At 46.1% G+C, this 23,068-nt stretch overlaps 1 protein-coding gene across 2 annotated transcripts in view; it reads left to right on the top strand.

Annotated features, from left to right (window-relative positions):
• The window catches only part of RAC1 (Rac family small GTPase 1), a 208,895-nt gene extending 186,923 nt beyond the window's left edge, over positions 1–21,972 (top strand). For both annotated transcript variants that reach the window (XM_069645625.1, XM_069645624.1), the window contains 2 exons: positions 10,261–10,420; positions 20,417–21,972. In XM_069645625.1, coding sequence (XP_069501726.1) covers positions 10,261–10,420; positions 20,417–20,547 — 291 coding nt within the window. In that variant the 3' untranslated portion in view covers positions 20,548–21,972. The remainder of the gene's footprint in view (positions 1–10,260; positions 10,421–20,416) is intronic.
• Positions 21,973–23,068: the final 1,096 nt, after the last annotated feature.

The raw sequence follows: 23,068 nt of genomic DNA, 5'->3' as shown, positions 1-23,068 counted from the left end.
CAAAAGAGCCCAAGCTCAAACCCATACAACAAACATTCCAAATCCACCAATTGCCATATACACAATCAGCAATATACCCACATGTTACAGGCCTGTTGGCGAATTTGTGGAAGCATTATCAACCTACAGATAGGCCATCTAGGATGCCCAGACAACCCGAAACCAAAGCAGCAACATTAGCGAAATGGAAGCAATGCATGCATAAGGACACCAGTTTTTGAAATCCTTCTAGCCAGGAACCAGGCAATTCCAGAAAGGGGGGAAGAAAAAAAGGGGGGGGCAATATCATCTAGCATATCAATGATCACTTCAATTAAACCCAAAGTGGAGACACCAAAGGCCAGGGTATCAAACTAACTAACATGCAATGTAACTCACTCCCACCATTATACATTACAATAGATCAGTGGAACAGGGCTAACAAAAGATGGGCCCCCACCAACATTTGCATTGACCCCTGTGGCTTCACCATGACAACCGCCAAACCACTCATGAGCCTGATGACTCTCCACACTGTTTCAATAGTAAAAGGATGCATGCATATCTAAATACAAAATCAACTCAATGAACATCCTGAACAAAGGCGTTAAACTCTATTCAATTCGAGATGCAAACTGACATTTTAAATCATTGTGAGGCAAATGACGAACTCGCCACAGACGGCCACTTGGGAAGTTACTGTTCATAGTTTCTGGAACCGTGTTTCCTGCTCGCCTCTGGATAGCTCCCTGCTGGGTCTAGCTCCACCACTGTTTCATTGTTCCCCCTATAGCAGGTTTGGCACCCTTGGGTAAGGTTTGGGACTCCCATTTGGTTCCTTAATGGGTGGGGATAGAATCGGGGCAACGTCTTTCTGGTCTGTGTTTTGGCAGTTAGGAGCCAGGTGCATTGAGGCACTTGTACTTTCTATTCAGAGTTTCTTCTTCTACTGTTGCTGCATATGATGCACTAATCTGTTCAACCTCTTGGAACCCCAAGTCTGCAATACCTGCTGTTCTTCTCGAAGTCTCTGCACCCTGTGAGTCACAGGCCATTGGTGGTATAAGGACTGTGGTGCAATCGGGTAGATGTAGTTTCTAGGTCTAGCGTCAGGATAATGGGCTGCTATGTTCCCCCATGGCTCTGTGGCACCATCTGAAATTTGAGAAACCTGGGGGTACTAGGCACTGGGACGGTGGTACCAAACAGCAAGTACTGATTATGGGGGCAAGGAGAGAAGGTTCTTGCTAATGCTCGTACCCCAACACCTGTGGGGCAAATCTGGCTTTGCCACGCCAAGACTCCTACCCCAGGTTGTGGGGATGGGAGGGGGGGGGGGGGGTCCGAGCGCTGCTCTGACGGAGGCCCTACCCATGAGTCACACTGCTGAAATCCAAAACTTTGGCACCACAGTGCAGAGCTTCCCTTCAGATGCTCTTCTAGTCAGAGGGCAGTTTCAGACATTTGTACATCCCGGTGGCTGTGGTACAGCTGCATTCCAGCCAAATGTTCCAACCAACAAATACCACATTTGTTCTAGCAGTACAAATGCTGTGGCATACAATATTTAATTTGCCCATGCCACTGCATTAACGAGATGACTGAGCGCGGTAGGGATGTGTGAAAGGGCTGGAGGCAACTAAGAGTGCAACTTTTGGCATGAAAGTGGACTGCAACACGGGCATCTTGCAGAGTCGCTGCTTCAGCACATCTGAACTGTTTTTATGATCCAAGAAAACTTGGTTCGAACCTGAAAAGCATGCAAACTGTTAATAAACCAGTAGATGGCAATACTTCTACTGAAAAGTGGTTGAGTAGTCCCTAGAGAAAGTCAAACGTTTATTCGGGCAAAAAATACATAATTGAAGCATTCCATAAAATATAATACTATATAAAAGGGATTTTGTTGCTGATTTGTTCTAAAATAAAATGTAAATTTTCGTTGTGTGAAAACGAATTTGTGATCAATATTTCTAAAAACAAGTAATACAATTGACTCAGAAATGTGGTATACCAAATGTTAAAAAGAGACAAATCAATGGTAAATCTAGAATTAAGTGCATACTAGAACAGACATAATATACTATTCCCAGAATTACTGCACATAATCGAAGTTTCTGAATCATTCCTGTGGGGAGAGCATTGCTCGCAACTTCGCAGGGGGTGACCATAATCTCTAGGGACTACCTGGGCCCTGTGATGGCCTATGTTGCTCATGGGAGAATATCCTCATTAAACTCATTGTGGGGGAGGTATATTTCAAGGCCCTCATTCTTTGCAACCATGGCCTGTGTATCGTGCTTTTACAAATACATGAGACTGCATAGACAGTCGTCAGAATGTCATGGCCTCAGCTATGGAACAGATCCTAGCTTCCCTCAAAACCGGTTTCAAATAAGTGTCTCAAATATTAAGTCACTGGGCACATCAGCAAATGTCATTTTCACTTACTGCCCCACACGTGGGACACACCCCAACCCTGTATCGGTGCATGATTTTGTAAAAGATAGTTTGCAGTATCCCCAACCTCAGGAACAAGTACAATGATCGCTCATATGGTGGCACAATCTTGTCGAGTTGGATACTGTGCCCGGCCGTCTCCTCGAGTGCAAGATAGCCTGGTCCTAGTTTTAGGGACACTGCTTTGCCTCCAGCTGCTCCCTTGCTCTTATTCTTGCAGCTTTTATCTATTTGCAGTTTGTCCTATTTGGTCTGCCGGGCGATCCCATAAATCTCTGGCTCCTAGGCCAAAAAGAGCATTCTTAACGTGTGCAACTCATTTGGAGCTTTTGCCCCATCCAAGGACCTATGGATCAAAGCATCACGGTATATCTGTAAACCCTCTATTTTCCAAAGTGTTTCCCAATAGAGGGTGGGCTTGAGAGCAGCCAGGTCTCCAGTCGGAGTGACATCAAGCTTAAAATAAATCAGTACTGATAGGGCACTATTTGGGATAAGGACCCATTTTAAAAAAAAAAGTGTTCTAGTATGTCAAGCTTTTCTATATTGGCATAGCCCCATAGCTTAGTCATAAGTGGTTGTGTTTAGTGCCGGTTTCTTGTATAGATCGAATGCATGATTCCCCCCCCCAGCACCACTGCCATGCCTAGTAAAAAAGATTGAATAGCCCCACTATATTTCCCCATGGTAATACCGAACATTTGCACCTGCTCTATCCATTCACTTGACACCTGATGACCAGATAGTCAACATATTTAACCTGCAATTGACGGGGTCTAGGTTTTGTGAATTGTGGCTTAAAAGCCATGCCGTTAGTTTTGCCTGTATTTAAATCAAGATGTAAATCTTTACATTTGGTCATAAAATGGTTATGTCCTTCTGTTAGGGAGAATTCTCATTACGGTGCTAAATTCCACTCTCCTTGGAGACACGAGCTCTTTTGCTGGACTTTTTAATTTTAACCTTGGAGTGAGTGAGCCCCTTTTCTCCCTCACCCAGGCGTGTTGCTCTGATTTGGATTCTGTATTCTTTGTTTTTGGAGTCTGAAACTCCATAGGCATCACCTTTTGTATTGTCACACAGCACCTTCAATGCAGTGTCACAGAGAAGTCCTTTGGATTTATCTTAAGGTTTAAATACCTTCTCTTGAATAAACTACTGTTTCCAAGAGTAGTAAAGTGAAATTGACGTTACTTACCTTTTTCTTTGTAGACCCAGCACACACCATCTTATGTGGAGTGCTGGGTAGCCCCTTTGTCTACTTTCTCATGTAACATTTTTATGTTGCCCTCACTACAATAGCTGGTGGCAGTGGTTCAATTTTACTACCATTCTGCGTTACCGCAGGCTGAATCCTCAGCTGCAGTATTGCACCCATGGGTACCAATTTTGTCAAAACGGCCCTTGCATTTTCGCCATTTCTTGCTTGTGAGGTCCTTGAGTGTTACTCTGCGTGCCAAACCAGGTTTGGTCCCTTTGCTAGTTTTGTCTTTGGCGGGGTTCACTGGTGAAGCCTGCCTCTGGCTCAAGTGTCTGGCAGGGCAGGAAGCGAGGGAGGGAGGTTCCCAAAACTCCCTATGCTTGGTCTCCTTGGTTACAGGAATGCACCCAAAGGTGATTCGCTGGCTGTCCTTGGAGGACAGCCACTCTGCTGTGAGTGACAGCTAGGCTGCAAGTGAATGGGAGAAACCTACATAAAAGGTGAGGTCTTTTGGACAGAAGGCAGAGTCGAACACTGGATGAAGGAACCGAAGAAGAAACTAAGAGACACTTGCTGCAGCCTCCTGAACCGTTGGTTTGCCCGGTGAAGCCTTGCTGCAGTGCTGAAGCTCAGTTTTTCAAATCGACTAGAGAAACCCGGAAAGGATAACTTCTCCCCTTGGGTTGGTAGGACCCATCGACCCCAAGACTAACTTGCCTGGAACCCCTCTCCCTGCTGGCTGTACTTCCTCACTGCTGCTGGAATTGAGTGCCAGGGGTCAAACAGTCAAGTGCATCCGTCTTTAAGCGCACCAGAGCTCCAAGAACATCCCAAGGACCCTCTCAAAGCAGGACGACCCAAGCTCGAGGCACCTCACCAGAGTGCTGCACTCCAGTGTCTGAGATCTGCGGTGGTGCTATTGATCAGTAGCTGAAACCGCGAAGTGCTGCTGAATTGCAAAACTCCCTTTGCTGCCACCAACCTTCAAACGGCAGTGCAGGAGTCCCCAGATGTCCTCCCTCTTGTCTCCACGACTGAGGCCCAGGAACACAGGATCTGCAGGACTGCAGCAGGAACAAGTCATCTGAAATCTCTTCTAACCCAATGTACTGTGGTAACTAAAAGGGTACTTACCTTTTTGGTTTGTAGCTTGCTTGTTCTCACTGGAGACTTGAATTAGCTGCCTTTTGCAGAGTTGCTTGCATCTTTGCTTCTTCACAAGTCTTACAGCTAGTGGCCCAACAGTGATTCTTTGTGCAAAACGTTTGTGCTATGAAGTTTGTAGCAATGTTATCTTCCAGAAGTGCCTCAGCTCCCCTAGACTTTGCTCAATTGACATTGGCTGTCCTGGCTCCCTGTAGACTCTTGACCTTTTGTGTTTCTCTGTCCCTAAAAGTCATACATAGGCTACTTGTATTGCTGGGAAAGGGTTAACCTATATTTCATTGGGGGGGGGGGTGTAAAAGTGCTTACCCGTTAAAAGAACTTGTTAACCTTTGTCTCCTTCCCCCAACCGTTTTTTTTCTGTAACTCCAGTATTGCATTTGAGCATCAAAGTGATATTTCAATGTCCAGTGTCCTAGCTGTTGAAGTCACCTGAGGGTGTAGGAAGTGTCTGTCATCCCAAAGGGGTATTGCAGCTTATTGTTGCATCTTGCCCTTTCTAAAGAAAGCTTATTCTAAAACTGTTAAATTAATAAATAATTATTGAGAAACCTATTTGACTACTTGTTACTGTGAATTTCTATGTTGCAACTCTACAGCTAACATTGACCCCTCTTGAGATAAGCCTGACCGTTCAGTCCCTGTACAAACTTGTGTAGTACAGGCCCATACCAAAGGTTGGGTTCCCTATTGCCAAGAGGATAAGGCTGATGTAGTCTCCCACAGGGTTACTACATACAATTTTGCCTATGCATGCGCTGAAGTTATTGCCCCCGCCAAGATGGATGGAATGAAGGGCAATCTCATGGAAGTGGCGCTGGTACGAGTGCCCCAGTTGGGTGCTGCTCCGGCTGAGGCCCCTCTAACCTGAACTCTTCCCCAGGTCTGATTTGTATACTTTGTATCCAGTTGGGTTTTTGGTCAGTGTTTCAGCGACTTGCACAGCCCAGTTGGGTTATTTGTGTGATGGGCCTCGATACCTTCTTACACTGGATGTTCCTTTTACGAGAGAAGATGCAGCTAGTGAAAAGCACTAAAGATTTAATGTTGCTTTTCACCTTAAGCTTTCTCTAGGGATTACTAAACCACTTTCCTGTAGAAGTATTTCCATCTACTGGTTACCAGTTTATATGTGTTTCATGCTTAAACCAAATTTTGTGTCATAAAAACAGTTTAGACGTGCTGAAGCGGCAACCCTGCAAGATGCCCACACTGCTGTCCACTACTTTCATGCCAAACTGTGCCACCAATTTGCCCTCCTAGTCGCCTCCAACCCTTTCAGACATCCTAGCGGAGGATAAAAAGATGGTGTCCTGTACCAGGTCTGATGCAGAAGCAGACAAAGCTTCTATTTGACTAGAAGAGCCTAATCACAACAAAAAATGGTTTGTTCAAGATCAGTGGAGTGTTCTCTATAAAGCACTAGAGAAAGGTGACACCTAATTCTGGAAAATGATTGCTCCTAAATAATTGAAATGCGATCAGACCCAGCAGTGTTCCATAACCGTTGATATTTGGCAACCCCACTTCTCAAGTTCCAGCTCCTCCAACACAAAATTGTGCTGTACCTACAACTACTGCACCTGATAATTTTCTAATAATTCAAGAAGTGGAGAGGGCACTGAAATCCCAAAAAAGCTCAATAGCCAGAAGAGCCACAGGTCCTGACTTAATATAAATTGACCTTTAAAAAGATGGAATATGGGCACCGATATTATTTAAAATCTGTAATGTCGTAACTGGACTAGAGATGGTCCCAAAAATCCTAGCTAAAAGCAGTCCTAATACTCATGTAAAAAGGGTGGTAGAGACCCCAGGAAATTACTGCCCGATATCCATGCTTGACTGCCCATGAAAAACCTTTTGGAAACTGATTCTTAGTCATCTTCAAGATTGGCTGGATACAAATTGTGTCCGTGACCTCAAGGCAGGTTTTCGGGGGAATAGGACTGGATCAATGCCTTTTGCTTTTCCCATTTATCCAGAAATACACCGTGCTGCGGTACGCTGTGTTTCTGGATCTGAGAAGGGATTTTGATTCCATATTGAACACCCTTTGGCATATCTGGTCAACTTGAAATGCTCACCAGTTAGTTTCAGCCATAAAGCTGCTCAATTCAGAGAACGCATGCCACTGTGCTATGGCCGCGCAGGTGAGCAGACACAACCCTTTGTTAAAGCTGTGAGACAGGTGTGCATATTGGCACCCTTGCTCTTCTGTATATACATCCCGGAGATCATGGACGTACGAGGGACTGTCAGGATTGCCTAAGAATGTCATTGAATTATCAAGCATTACTTTACGCTGAATAAGCGGTCATCCTGGCAACCACTTCCCCAACCCCCAGGTTTGAAAAGTCACTCCATATTTTTTATTACCAAATAAACTCCAGTTTATTGCAGCAGTCCTGAACACATCCCTGGGGAAAAGCCTCGCCACCACAGGTGAGGGCTCGAGATATTCTACAGATGGTGACCAAATTTCAGAATGCCTAGCCTCTGTGGGCCTTCGGTTTTTAAATTTTTTTTTTTTTGTTTGTTTTTTTTTTTAGGTTGCTCGGCCTCATGGCATCCTGCATTTTTCTAGTGCCAGAAGCTCTCCTGAGAATGAGGTCTCTCCAGTGAGCTCTAAGGACCCAATGGTCGCACTTACCAGGAAAGATGTCAGATCTATTACAAATTCCGAACAGAGTTGCACGGGACCTTCAGTGGTGGGCCTGTTGGGATACATCTTGAAAGGAGAACCATTTTGGCAACCATGGCCAGAGATAACATTAGTGACTGATGCCTCACTCATGGGGTGGAGAGCCCATGCCAACGATTTGACCATCCGCAGTTGTTCTCGATCGGCGTCCAAACTACACACCAACCTATTGCAGCTGAGCAATCAGGCCAGCACTGAAAGTTTTCCTCCCATCAGTACAGGGAAACATTTTTGTGATAATGGCAGACAACACAGTGGCCATGCACTACCTCCACAAAAGAGGAGGCGCAGGGTCACTGCCACTGTGCAGAGAAGCAATGCAGCTATGGTTCTGGGCAATTTGAGACAGAATTTCTCTAGTGGCAGTTCACCTAGCCGGAGAGAAGAACGCGGCGGCGTACGCTCTGAGCAGGCAGACCGGTCTCCCACGAGTGGGAACTAGCTCAGGAAGTCCTTCAAGAGATCTTCGCCCTTAGGGAAACCCCCTCAGGTGGGTCTGTTAGCAACGAGTCTCAACAGGAAATGCGAACGGTACTGCTCCAGGGAATGTTGGCTCCAGTAGATGTGTTTGTGGTGGACTGAGAGTTTATGCTTCTCTACGAGTTTCCTCCAGTCACGTCATTCCTGCTGTAATGAGGTTGAGAAGATTCCGGAAAACCATGATCCTAATTGCCCCGGACTGCGCCAGGAGAAAGTGGTACCTGGATCTTCTATACATTTCCCTCTGTCCTCCGATTTCTCTTCCACAAAGAGTATCTTCTCTCATGAGAGGGTCCAGTTCTCCATCCAGATATCGTAACTCTCAACCTTCATGCATGGTTTCTGAAAGACTGAGATACAAAGATTGGGACCTCCTGGATGACGTAATGGAGGTGTTGCTTTCGGCCAGAAGGCCAGCAACCAATACAGCTGCCACTGGAACAAATTCTGCAGCTGGATGTTTATTGTCCCTTTTTCATGCAGCACATAGACAGCATTATCTTTCCTACTACATTTAGCAAATTAAGGGCTACAAGCTGGCTCAATTAAAGGTTACCTCACTGCGCTATCAATTTTCAAACGCACGGCTGAGGAACCCTCCTATTTTAAGATGCCTTTTAGTCTCTCAATTTGAGGGTTGTCTGTCTACCCTCCAACTCCTTTTCAAGCTCCTCTGTGAGACTTCAATCTAGTTCTAAAAAGTCTAATGGGCACTCCTTTTGAATCCCTCCATTCCTGCCCATTAAGATTTCTCACTCAACTGTTTTCCTAGTGGCTATTACTTCTGCCAGAAGAGTGGGCTAACTACAAGCTTTAACTTGCAAACCTCCACTATTTTCCTCAAGGATAAAATAGTTTTTCTCCAAGCCTAATTTCCTCCCAAAGGTTGTGTCAATTTCATATTATGCAGACGATACCATTGCCTTCATTCTGCCCACCGCCTCATCCGGGGAAAGTGGAAGAAAGGTTGCACTGACTTGATCCAAAGCATGCTTTGAGTTTCTACATCAGCAGACTTTCAAGACTTAGGCAATCAGACCAATTATTTGTAGGGTATGCAGGACATAAACTAGGCCTAGGCATCCCCAAACTATCTCAAGATGGATAATTTTAACTATACTAGAATGCTATAAATTGGCAGGAAAAGATCCCTAACATCTGAGGGCTCATTCAACCAGGGTTATCGCAGCTTTGTCAGCTCTCCAGAGGAGTTTGAATAAAAGACAACTGTGCAGCTGCCACGTGGTTGTCTCCACATACCTTTACCAGATTCTATAGTCTAGACTCCTCCACTAGCCAACTAAATTTGGAAAAGCTGTACTGCACTATGTGCACACTTAAACCGTACTAATTTTTATTCCCGCCACCTGTACACATTACTGCTTTGGATGTCTATCAAAGATAAGGAATACATGGGAGGACACAATCCATTCGAAGAACAAGTTACTTAACTGTAACGTTCTTTCGACAGTGTTCCTCGCATGTATTCCATATCGCCCCTCCCATCCTTCCCCGCAGTAAAACCTCTCTTGTTGCAGCCTGCGCTCCCTCAAGAGTAGAAACCATCTAATTCTGGACAAACTTAACACTTCAAAACTGAACGACGGACGCTGCGTGTGACTATTTATACCCGTCGACACATAGGCCTCCGTGGGACAATGACTCAAGGGACATTGACGCGCAGCGCCCTCTACTGAAAAAAAAATTCTGAGGCAGCAAGCTGGTAATTGATATGTCAAAGATAAGTAATACGTGGGAGGAACATCCAGTCGAAAGAACGTTACAGTTGGTAAGTAACTTGTTCTTTTGAAGCTTATCTGCTTAGAATCACATGTGTCCACCCATCCTCCCAACATGGAAGCAGAAGGGTATATAAAAAATACTGCACTTCTCCTGTCAAACTATCTTAGGATGTCAATGCATGAAGGATCATGGGTACATGTAGAGTAGGGATAGTGTTAGATATGCCACTGTTGACACCCATTTTTTCAAATTCGGAACAAAAAATTGTAATGATCTGCACCAACCACTAGAATGATGCTGATGCAAAGCATCTGATTCTAAGCAGATGCAAGCTAGAGACTATTTTTCTGCACAACTGCCAAAAAGTTGGAACTAAATTTCATATTTTTTTTGTATTCATAATTTCTACCAACGTGCTGCGAGTCTGGTGGGGCAAGAGGTGAGGTTGATGCCTCAAACATTAAGGTGCAGAATTTATCATTACATCAAACTCTACAATTTCATCATAATGCTTGTTTTCTGTTTATAGTGGTATCCTGAAGTGCGGCACCATTGCCCCAACACTCCCATCATCTTGGTTGGTACCAAGCTTGATTTGAGAGACGATAAAGACACTATTGAAAAATTAAAAGAAAAGAAGTTGACTCCAATTACTTACCCACAGGGACTTGCCATGGCGAAAGAGATAGGTAAGATGTTTTTTTTTCTCTCCATATCCCGTACCCATTTCCAGACCTGATTGGCAATTAAGTCAAATTCGCAATTAGTCAGTGTACTTGTGTACGTCACCCATTGACTATGGATTTACTCTGGTGACCGTTTCCATAGTGTAACCAACATTCTAAAAGTCTGTCCTCCTGCAGCTAATCTCCTAAAATGTGGCCATTTAAATCCAATAGATTGTGTTGAGGTTTAAAGTGTCACTAGTTCAAGAAATAATCCAGTTTCAGAGATGGTGCAATGGTTTGTATTTGGGTTTTCAGGGCACTCTGCCATCCATCTCTCGTCTAGAAAGCACCAATTATCCCTACCACGTGCCCCTATGCCACAGGTCGCTAAACCCTCTCGATTCTGATTTATACTAGAGGTGAAGGCAAAATACCTTCTATCTAACCTGCTTCAGAGGCTTCCTAGAATGACCTTACGCAATCTAGTGGTGAGTTATATGGAAAAGGATCTTGGATTGTGCCTTTAAGAAACTGCCCAGTTGATCAGCCCAAGTACTCCTCTCCCTCCCCGATTGTTCCTTCTCACTACTCTCCTCCCTTCCACTACTCCTGCCTTCTTTATGCCCTGTGCCCCCCCCTTATCACTCTTACTCCTTCCAAACTTTGCCTCCACCATTATTTAGCTCTAATCCTTCCTCCACACCACTTCTCCCTCCTCCCTACGCTGTCTCCTTGGCTCTCTTGCCACTTTCACAACGCAATACCACCTGCACTCAACCAATTACCCACCTGCTCCAAAGATCGCCACCTCGTTCCACGCCACCTTCCTTTCTCCTGCTGGTTTCTTGGCCTGCCACCTTTCTGTTTTGTGATCTCAACAGAACAACCCACAACTTCCTGCATCCTGGGGTTGCTTTAAACCTCCCTCTCGTTGGTCTGCTGTCCCTGGCCAATCGGGCCCAGTCTTCATCCCATCTTGGTTACACAAGTCTTATATAGTGCTTGAAGGCCTTCCCTCTTGCTTCTCTCATGCGGCGGACAAACCATGGCGACTGTACAGTGGTCCAGTTTGTTAGGAGGGTCTGGCCACCCTTGAGTCTAGTCTTGGGGGGGGGGGGGGGGGGGAGGTGTTCATGTCCCTAGTGGTCCTGGGGAGCTACACTGGTCCCTTGGGCAGGCTGAGGCTTGCATGCAGAGCCTTGCTTTGACTGCCATGTATGCACTCCGGCCGCTGTTGCTTCTCCTCCTATGTTTCTCTTCCCATCTTGTCTGCTTTTTCATTCTCGTTGGTGATAATTTGTTATTTATAACATGCTTAATACCTAGAGGTGTCTAAGTGTGAACTCTGGATTGATCCTGTGTTGCTCTGCGCCATCTTGCTTCCATAGCGAGTGCGTTACCACTGAGCTATCCTGGCGAGACCTAACTATGAAAAGATTGGCAAAATATGCCACACCCTGTTAACCTAGTTTCTGATGCTTGTTAATCTGCTTAGAATCACATGCTTTGCATATGGTCCGACATCCAGTGGTAACCGCAGAGTATTGCATCTTGTCTTTCGGGGGACCGAAAGGGGACGTTGGCATAGGCGTGTCTGAAACACTATCCCTATCGTGACGTGTGTAGTACCCAAAATCCCTTGCGCGCCGAGGTCCCTCAGATTGTTTTTTTCCGCCCAGATAACTGGTCGCCCTACAGCGGAGCTCTCTCGAGACATTGTTTATCTTACCGAATTGTCGTTTTATTCCCCGTTAAGTCACTTCGCCCATCAAGAACATCTTCGATGACGACTACGGGGGAATCGTCTACGGCTGTGGGTTCCGCGCCTAAGATCCGGCGTTCGGACTTCCACGTGGTCAGGCCTTCTGGCCGGCCTACACAGTAGGGAGAGTGGGCTCAGGATTTGCCATACTGTTGTCTTTCCTCTTTTCCACTGCTTTCCTTTTTGGTCTAGTCACCCTTCCCTTCTGCTATGGAAAGGACTCCATTTAGATTCTGCCCTGTGTGTAGGGTCAGATATCCGTGGAAAGACGAGCACACGTCGTGTAACGCTTGTCTCCCCCTAGAGCACGACGAAAAGCGGTGTTCGGCGTGTAAACTCCTTAAACCCTTAAGGAGCGCCGGTTGAAGCGGTGGGCCGCGTACAGTATGTCGCACGTGGAGTCTCCCTCCCCTGCCGTGACATCAGCCGAAAGTGACGGGGTACATCGGATGACCAAACGTCCAACGCGGATGTTATAGACCTTGAGGCGGCCTATTCTAGGGCTGCCTCGCCCGTCCCCGACCCTTCCAGGCTCGACTCCGGTCTTGCTACAGGGACAACACCCGGTGACAGGGGCGTACAATCGCACCACACAAAGCACACAACCCAAGCGCCCTCCTCGACGACTTTGTCGATGGCCAAAGCTCCAACGGGTCCGCCGGAAACTTCGGCGACGCCCACGGATCCGTCTGATCCGAAGCCTTCCCCGCATCCGCAGCAGCGCATGACTGGGCATAACAAATATAACAAGGCCGCTACTCCCCAAATTACACGCGCCGAAGTTTCAGAACAGACGGATTCCAAGGTTTCCAAGGCCCGTACAGGCCCGAAAACTACGAGTAGGCCTCTACCCGAGAAACCATACTCTGGCCCTTCTGGAGCTGCGGAAGACATTTTCACTGCCGACACATCATCGGAGGCGTTGTCTCACGAAGATTCGGTGACTATCCGTAAGAGCATTAATAGGATTGCTAGGGCAGTGGGCCTAGTACCGGTTCCGCCCACAGTTACGAGCCAATCCACCGAAAAGTTTTCCACCTGTATGAATCGGCTGGAACAGTTTTTCAGGGCTTCTGATCAACCTCCGCCGAAAAAAGCTCGGGTAGACCCTAACCCTCAAACACAAGATGTCCAACACCTAGATGTCCAACACCAAGTTTACTATCAAGAAGATGTCCAGATGGACACGTATAGACATCTATACAGAAGAAGTCGTCTTTTCTGGACAACTATGGGGAAGATCAAGGAGCAACAGACAACTGGGAGGACACCCAGCAGGACGATCCCAACTCGTATCGTTTGCCTCGACTCGCCCCCATCCATGGGAGCCACCAGAATCATGGTGACTGGTTCCTGGTGCATCTTGTGTACTATCTTTTTCAGAAGGGGAGTCGGGGGGAGGGGGGGGTGATTTTAGACCGATTTCCTCAACCAAGTTATCCAGAGACCATTCCCCTTGGATCGGTTCTGGGGGTACCTGGAGGCGTAATCTTGGCATTGGGCGTTCTCCTGAGTAGCGAACAGGTCGATCTCTGGAAACCCCATTCTGCGAAGACGTTGGATACAATGTCTTCGTGCAGTCACCACTCGTACTCTTCTGGCAGAGGAAAATCTCTGCCGAGTACGTCTGCCAGAAGATTGAGTTCCCCTAGAACATGTTGGGATATCCGGAACATGTTGGGACATCCGGAACATCTTGTGTTTGAGAGCCCATATCCAGATGTTTTGGGACAGCTTCGATAGCCCTGGAGAGAGTGCCCCCCTGTTTGTTCAGGTAATACATTGCTGTTGCGCTGTCGGTTTGGACCAGCACTGTCTTCCCTTGCAATTGCTCCTGAAAGTCTTTCAATGCTTTGAACACTGCTAGTAGCTCCAGTAGGTTTATAAGGTTGGACGCTACCTGAGGGGACCACACTCCGTGCGCTGTCTGCTGAAGCAGGTGAGCCCCCCCATCCCGTGAGAGTGGCTTCCACTGCAGGGGTGGTGAAGGTTTTCCCCTTCAAGAGGCTCTCCCTCGACCACCACTGCAGAGAGAGAACGAGGGCTGGCAAGACAACTAACAGATCTTCCCATTGTCCGCTGGCCTGACACCACTGGCTGTTGAGCCACTCTTGCATGGGATGCATGCGCAGCCGCGCGTGGGGAACCAAGTATAGGCATGACGCCATCATGCCTAGCAAACTCATAGCTCCCATGTGGGGCCGCCAACCTTGGTTCGCGCACCTGATGGAAATGTCCCTTTCCCCATCATTCAAGCTGCCCTGACCGTACAACGTGTTGTCTCAGGACCGGGGGGCGACTGCACCCATGCCCACAAACTTTGAACTTAGCAGCCTGGCTCCTGAGGTCATAGTTTGGACATCTGCAACTCCCTCAGGTGCATGGACATAATGAGGGAGGCAAGAAAGCCTAACACACGTTATTGCTATGCCAGCAAATGGAAACGTTTTGTCATCTGGTGCAGTTCCAAAGGCGTCAATCCCACCGATTGCTCGCCTTCACACATTGTGTTAACCCATCTGTTGGACTCTGGGTTAGTCTTCAATTCCTTAAAGGTTCACCTAGCGGCATTGTCAACCTACACCACGTCACAGCAGAAGGTGTTGTGGTGGAAAATACCTGTGATTAAAGCCTTTATGGAAGGGGTTAAAAGAATGTATCCCCCCATCACTCACCCAGCCCCTGGGTGGGATCTAAATGTGGTTTTAACTAGGCTCATGGGACCCCCTTTTGAGCCTATGCATAAAGCTAGTCTGAAAGACCTGACTTACAAGACAACCTTTCTAGTAGCTATCACTTCTATCAGAAGAGTTGGCGAACTACAGGCCCTCTCGGTTTTGGACCCCTTTGTTACAGTACACAAAGATAAGGTAGTTCTGCGCACACATCCCAGATTTGCGCCGAAATTCATTTCGAAGTTCCATGTGAACCAGTCAATCGAACTACCCACCTTCTTCCAGAGACCTACTAACATGGCCGAAAGAAGCCTTCACACACTAGATGTGCGCAGGGCAGTCATGTTCTACATGGATAGAACTAAACCACTGAGGAAAACTAAACAATTCTTTGTTTCAGTGGCAGCTGGTAGAGAAGGGGGACCCTGTCTCTAAATCGGCAATATCAAGGTGGATTGTCAAATGCATCACACTATGTTACTCTTGCAAAGAGAGAACTGCCCTTCAAGCCTAGAGCACATTCTACTCGAGGCACTGGGGCATCCATAGCATTCATTGCAAATGTTCCCTTAGATTATTTGCAAAGCGGCAACCTGGAGTTCTGTACACACCTTTACAAAACACTATTGCCTAGACACTGATTCTAGGTCTGATTCTCAGGTGTGACTAAGCAGTACTAAGACATCTTTTTTGTACTCTTACTTTTCACAACCCACCTCCAACTCCCGGTACTGCTCGCTAGTCTATGCACAGCATGTGATTCTAAGCAGATTAACAAGCATCAGAAGACATGCATTACTTATCGTAAAAGCATTTCTGATGATTGTATCTGCTTAGATTCACATGCGCCCTGCCCTCCCTGCTCGGGGTGGAAGGAACATAGGCTTCTTACTATCTCTCCATGTACTCGCTCACTATAGCCTTGGGCTCCCTCATGGCAGAAAAAAGAAAATCGGAGGGACCTCGGCACGTTATTGATTTTGGATACTACACACGTCACGGATAGTGTTTCAGACAAGCCTATGCCGACGTCTCCTTTCGGTCCCCCGAAAGACAAGATGCAATACTCTGCGGTTACCACTGGATGTCGGACCATATGCACAGCATGTGAATCTAAGGAGATACAATCATCAGAAATGCTTTTACGGTAAGTAATGCATGTCTTATGGGCAATTTCACATGCTGAAGTTTTTTTTCTTCTTCAAATTAGTATCTTTGTAGAATGGGTAGTCTTCAAAGTGTGACCCTGCCAAGTTTGGGTAACTGGGATACTTTACATACAAAAGGCCTCCTGGCCCTTGGGTTAAGCTGTTCGAAGACTATTAATTTAAAAAAGCATAAACTTCGTCATTAGGAATCAGTGCAGCAGTGTGTAGGCATACCCACATGCTCGCAGTTGGAGAAAGGTGGCGACGTACTGCCACTTTAGGTCATTTTTGGAAGTCTGAGGTCTCTGCTATTAAAGATGGTCTTCGGTTGATCAAAAAAGCTGCTGGTGGAGAAGATGGTTCTCCTTGGATAAAAAGCATTCAGTTACCAGGGAATGTTGGTGAGTTGGAGACCAAGTTAAAATAGTGCTGGGATATATGGTGCAGCTAGGTGTCCAGTCAAAGTATCGAAATAAAAGGATCGAATGACCTTTCTTTCGAATCCACAAGGATCAAAAAAAGGGCCGATGCAGAAGGATGTTGTTGCCTTGGCCAAAAAGGGATGGCTGAAACCCCATTCAGCGCAGCCCACCAACATGCGCCTCAACACCAAGTGCAGGCAGTTGGAGGGGGGGGATACTCTTGTCGGCACACCCTCTACCACACTCCTGTAATTGCAGCGGCTTCCATATACGCGAAGCCTCAGTCTTCATCGACCACCTTGTCCTCTACTCTGCAAGGAGAAGATCTTGGAGGCGTACGGAAATGTGGTGTAACACCCCGCTGCATCTTAGTCTAATGTGGATGCCATACTCACAGCCGTTAACCAGAGGCTTTGGTGGGAAATGGCAGACTTCCTTCTGGAACTTCTGGTGCAGTCAGGCACGTTTCAAGGTGGGGCTGGCAGAAGCAAAGATGGTGACTCAAGACGGCATGGAGTCCACAGTGGTGCATATTGACACCTCAGGCCGAGCCGTCTGCATCGCCACAGACCTGAGAAGGCAAATGTGTCCAACACTTGACCTAAATACCTTTCTGACAAATTTGCCCTACACAAGCATCCCGACCTACTAGATCATCCCACACTCACCACCTGACAGTACTCGGATTCAACCTCAAAACTGCAGGCGGTGCCAGCTTCCCTGTTCAAGCTGCCAACCTTTGGAACTCGCTACCACCACCATTAGACTAGAACTGTCATTCAAGGCCTTCAAATCCAGCATCAAACTTTGGTTAAACAACAATACTACTAAATGATTAGTCCAAACTATCATACATCATTACTGCATTTTTTGCTTAGTATTCCACTGCTCTTTCAGCCGGTCTGTACTCGCCTGATGGCCAGACCAATGTAACCAGGTCGACACTCGCTCACTTCCATGTATATTATGTATACAATATTCCATTGTATTATATATTTATGCCTTGTCTAACATGTTAAATTATCCAGCTCCCAGTTACCTCCGGTTAGGTGCGCGATACAAATGATAAATTACAAAAAAGAAAATTACAAGGACTGCTTGGCTCCAGGCTGCCAAGTTCAACCAGGACGTCCAGAACGCATATTGGACCTTCCATTCGAGAGTAGTGGCCTTTCATTCCACCTCTGGACTGGATAAGAACAGTTCCCAGACGGCAAAATCCTTATCCATCCTCAAGTTCACAGCCAAGACATACAGCCAGACGCACCAGCGTTCTGACAAGGGTTGGGCATTTGTCATGTTCGGGGCTTCCAAGAATGGTCCAGACAGCCTGACCGATCTCTGAGCCAACATCACCGCAAACACCCCCTCAGCATCAGCGGGAAAAAAGACATGACAATCCCCTCTGGGTATACATGTCTCTGCTGGGGGGTGGGTGTGGAGAACAGGCTTGCCTTCTACGCACACACAAGGTTCGCGGACACCTGGATCCCATGAGTAGTGTCCATGTGCTACCGCCTACCGGTCCCTCCCTCTCCTCCCCTCCTACAGATTGGGACAGCAACTCTGTTGGTGGAACTCTGATCGCTCGTAGGTATCCAGGCAGTGGAAGAAGTTCCAGCCTTCCAGCGGGATATGGGCTTCTACTCCAGGATGTTTGCCATAACCAAGAAGAACCAGGCTGGCCTGAGTTGTGTTGGACTTGTCCACCCTTAACCTTTCCCTCCCACTTCAAAAGTTCAAGATGGTTACCCCAGCACTTATTGCAGAGACACTGTGCAGGGGAGGCTGATAATGCTCCCTCGATCTGAAGGACGCTTATTTACACATCCCGATTCGGCAGCCCCATCGGTCCTTCCTGCAGTTCAGGGTCATGGACTTCCATTTCCAATAAAAGGTTCTACCCTTTCACCTCATTTCAGCCCCAAGGATCTTTACCAGGCTTATGAATGCAGTGGCGGCCCTTCTCAGGGCCCAAGGCCACCATGTCTATCCATACCTAGATGACTGGCTCTTCAAGGCGAGAGCCCCCAAGACGGTCCAGCATACCTCCTCCGCCCTCATGAACACTACATGACTTGGGATTCTCCTTATTTTTTTAGTATTTTATTTGTATAGCTCTCCAAGCCCAAAGGCATCTGGGCGCAATCTCTTAGCTGGAGCCCGAGCAGTCTCCTGGGCCTCATCTGGGATACATGATCCGAGACAGTCTTTCCCTTGGAGGACAACATTGCAGCCATCTGGAGGGCCACCATTCACTTTCTCAGCAGAGAGGTGACCTCAGTGTCGTCAGACCAGCACCTCTTGGGCATCGTCAGACCAGCACCACTTGGGCATCGTCTTCTGGCAGTACCTTACACAAGACTCAAGAGGAGGAAGTTACAGCTGCATTTCGCAGCCTCATGGAATCTGGAGCAGGGTTCACCGGCGGAACTCGTCGGCATTCCTCCCTCCCTGCACCAGGACCTAGTCTGATGGAGCACAGACTACAATCTGATGATTGGCAGGCCCTTTCGACAACCAACACCGCAGGTTACGATCACCACGGATTCGTCCTTGGAAGCTACCCTGGACAACCACAGCGTCCAGAGTTTGGTCCCTACAGGAACAGGAGGCCCATATCAATTGGCTAGAACTGAAGGTCATCTGGCCGGCTCTCCAGGCCTTCCTAACGCTCATCAGTGCAAAATGATCCTCATTCAGACCACTCCACTAGCATCCACTACCTCAACAAGCAGGGTGGCACCAGGTCCCTTCTATGCATCCTGGAGGTCAGCATCTGGGAATGGGCCCTGACAGCAAACTACTTCCCAGGGGAGTCTAACCTGGAGGCGGACAGGCTCTGCAGGCTTGGGGTGGACAATTACGAATGGTAGTTGAACGACCGTTCAACAGATGGAGTGATCCTCAGGTGCACATCTTCGCCACATGGTTCAACCGGAAGTGCCTTTAGTTTGCATCCTGGCAGGGACAGGGTTGAGTCTCCCTGGGCGATTTGTTGGAGATAGTGGAACAGCATGAACGCCTATGCCTTGCCTTCCCTTCCACTCCACTGGTAAACAGGGTGATCTGCGCCCCAGCACCTCAGAATCATTCTAATAGTTCCGTGGTGGCTGGCGAGGCCATGGTTCTCGGAGCTACTCAGCCTTCAGGACAACCTCCGATGCACCTTGCACTGGGCTCATCTCCTCTACCGTCGCAGTAGGGGGGGCAAAGTCATACACACCACCCCGCAGAAGTTAGCCCTTGCAGCATGGTTCCTGAGCAGGTTACACTGAAGCATCTGCGCCTCAGACTACCGTAGACATCATTCAGGGTGCTAGGAGCCAGTACAAAAGCAAGTGGACTAGGTTTTGTCACTGGGCGGAGTCTAAGGAGAATGATCCCCTCAGAATGTACTTGCTATCCTTTTAACCTGTCAGAAAATGGAGGACACTCGGTGCCAAAATTAATGTGTGGAAGAGTCTCGGGTGGGGGAAGGGAAGGCAGAATGGACAACTTTAAGAAGTTCAGTCAGACTACTTTTACATTGGACAATCTTTACAATGCAGCTGCAAAATCCACATGCTAGGTTGTGCTTCCCTACTGCCTAGTGAGTTTTTGGAGCATATTGTGGCCAGTGGCATAGCTATCTGAAGGTGCTGTTCTCTGATATCACGATCCACATAGTACCAATGAGTGCAGCGATTTGAGGCCATGTTTGTTTTTTCTGAAATATTTTGGTTGGATCACTTATCAAATTGATGGATTGGCAAATGAGCAAGGCAATTCACATTTGAACTGATTCTATAGAATTTGGACAACTGACTTTTTACAGCTCTTTAGAAAATAGTTTACTGCAGATATTTAGATGAGACTGTCATGCATGGACTGAATATGCAAAGGCTCTTCATACGTTTCATGGGAAACTTTCCAGTTTATATAGTCTTAAGTAGGGTGGTTGATGCTTGTCCCTTGTTTTGCACCTTTTGTGGTTGGCCATGTTTAAACATATATATTTTCCTTTTCAGGTGCTGTGAAATACCTGGAATGCTCTGCACTTACACAGCGGGGTCTTAAAACAGTATTTGATGAAGCTATCCGCGCTGTTCTCTGCCCACCGCCCATCAAGAAGAGGAAGAGAAAATGCCGGATATTGTAAAAAATCAACAAATTAAACTCCACTCTGAACCTTGCAAGCTTGCTCAGAATGTTGGAGCACAGACTCGCATTGCCATTTTTTCCTCCATCTAATAATTTTCCAGAAATGCCACCAATTGCATTTGTTTAAAGTATAAAAATCAATTTTTCTGGTACTAAAATGAAGGCCTCATGATAGAAAAACCTATTTAGAAGGTCTTATTTTTAAACCTATCTTGTTATTGCTCTGACTAATCACGTTTTGCCAAACTATCCACCAAACTATTTTGTGCTGCAAACACTAAGCACTAAAAGACATTATCTTCAAGAATGGGTAATTTCTAATTTTAACAAATACTGTCCTTTGGCTGCTCTTGAACAGTTAATGGTCCTTGGTTATAGATGTTGCAGTTTAATGCAGTCATTGAGCATTCTATTATCCCTTGTTCTGCTGCATTGTAAATCAGAATGTGATTATTTAGGATTGTGATCTTAACATTTTGATTCACAGCTAAATACTTTATCAATCTATATGGCAATTTAGCTTTCTGCTGTGATTTAAAATTGTTAGTATTTTAAATGGGGTATTACCTCGTTCCTAAGGGAAACATTGTTTTGGAATGGTATGTAACGCAGATTTGCATTTGTCAAGTTATAAAAAGTGACAGTATTGTAACATTCTAAATATCTACAAAAGTGACACAAAAGCAAAACAGTTTAGTTTCTGCCACGGGTACAAGTAGTAAAGCTCCTGTGTCATGAATAAAGTAGATGGGACGTGTGTTCTAGGTAAGTAAATGCTTTTCGTTTTCCTTCATAGCAGGGCATTCAATTACAGTTCTTAACTGGTCATTCCCATTGATGTTGTTCAAGGTAATTGCTTTTCTTGTAGAGCCTTTTCTGACTGCGCAATATGTATCTTTTTTCACAGCATACTATTGCTTTATTTTCAGATTGGAAAGTTAGGACATGGGCCTTTTTTTGTGCTAATTTTGCTCAAGTAAACTAATTGCCCTTTCCAGGGACTGTCCATATAATCATAGATGTAAAAATCATGTGATTGAACTTTACAGATATAATCATTTTTATGTTACTCATTTTTTAAGCGATTTGGCCTTCTTAAACATCACTGTATTGCCAGGTTCACAAAACTGTAGCTACTAATATTAATACTGTATTTTACTTCACCTTCGTGTTTTCCATAATTACTACTGTCATGTTGGGTCTGTGAGGTTCTGTAAATCAGTGCTAGTGATAACCTATTTTGTGCATCCTGAACACTGGCAGAATTAACATTGCGGACTAGCTTTCAACCACTAGAACAAAATTAAAGAACTTTGAGAAAGTTGCAACATTGTGAACAGTGTTTTTTACATTGATCTTTTGCTAATGCATTTAGTGTTTTACATGCATGTTTGAATTAATAAATCCTTGAATCTCCATCCAATGCTGGTGTTATACATTTCTTTTTTGTATTGAGCACTAAAATATAATTTTAACATGTCATTTGCACTTTGTACATTATTGTGCACTAAAAGCGATTGTCACACATGACATGCACTTTCCTTAAGCCCTATGGTCTGGGTCTTCGGGTACATTTTCCTGACTTGGGTACCAATTATTCATTACGCTCCGCAGAATCAAAGTGGTATTGCGATGGTGCTGGCCATGTTAAATCTCAGATATAGTGCAGTGTAAGAGGTATAGTACACACACTGTCCACAAACTAATTTTGTAAAAATGTCTTTATAAAAGAAAAGGCAAGAGAAAAACACTACACTTAAAGGCAAGCAAATGTTAAACAATGTAGCACTGTAATGGGGAAAATCCAATCGCATGTAAAACATTTCCTATTTAGGACAGAGTTTTGCGTGCCCAAGGGAGACCAGTTGTGTGAATGTGGGCAAGCTTTTGCAGCAAATTAACTTCCACGAGTGTCCAAAGGAACTATTTGTAGCGTTCCGGTAGAGTGCCAGCTCCAGAAGCCCCTTGGTGTTGAAGAGGGGACCCATAGATGAAGATCTTTAAGTGAAGAACACTCTCCAGCATTTCCGCAGAGTCAGCGATGAATGTAATTTTTTTTCAAAAGAGGTGGTGGTTTCGAGAAGCGCCCACTGTTCAGTTTTTAGCAATCACCATAGGTTCCTGCGATGAGCTAATGGTGCAGGCAAGACTCAGTAACCCGTTCACCATGATTCAAGTTTTGGTGGTGGCAGAGGAGGTGAAAGACGCAAGCTTCGGTAGTGGGTGTAGGGTTCCTTTGTCGTTTAGCACAGTAGTCTGCTTTTCAGACTAGGGTTTTCTTTAAGACGCCATGAACAAATTACTCATGTTCTTTTGGAAGAATTATTCATCTATTCTAGGGTGCTTGTCTGATGTCCTGGGATTAAGACACTGTGGTCTAAATGGGGCAAGGTTTTCAGTCTCTTGGCAACATGGGCTCCCCTTCTGAATCTGTTAAAGCAGCCAAGGTCTGGCACTTCAAAGATTAGGCCTTCAAGCAGGCGCTGTGATGTAGTTTCTCCACTTGATTGGGAAGGGGG

The sequence above is a fragment of the Ambystoma mexicanum genome, chromosome 2p (genome assembly GCF_040938575.1).
Source record: "Ambystoma mexicanum isolate Mex_15411 chromosome 2p, UKY_AmexF1_1, whole genome shotgun sequence".
Lineage (NCBI taxonomy): Eukaryota > Metazoa > Chordata > Amphibia > Caudata > Ambystomatidae > Ambystoma > Ambystoma mexicanum.
Note: the sequence above shows the minus strand (reverse complement) of the source record. Positions and strands in the feature narration are given on the sequence as shown.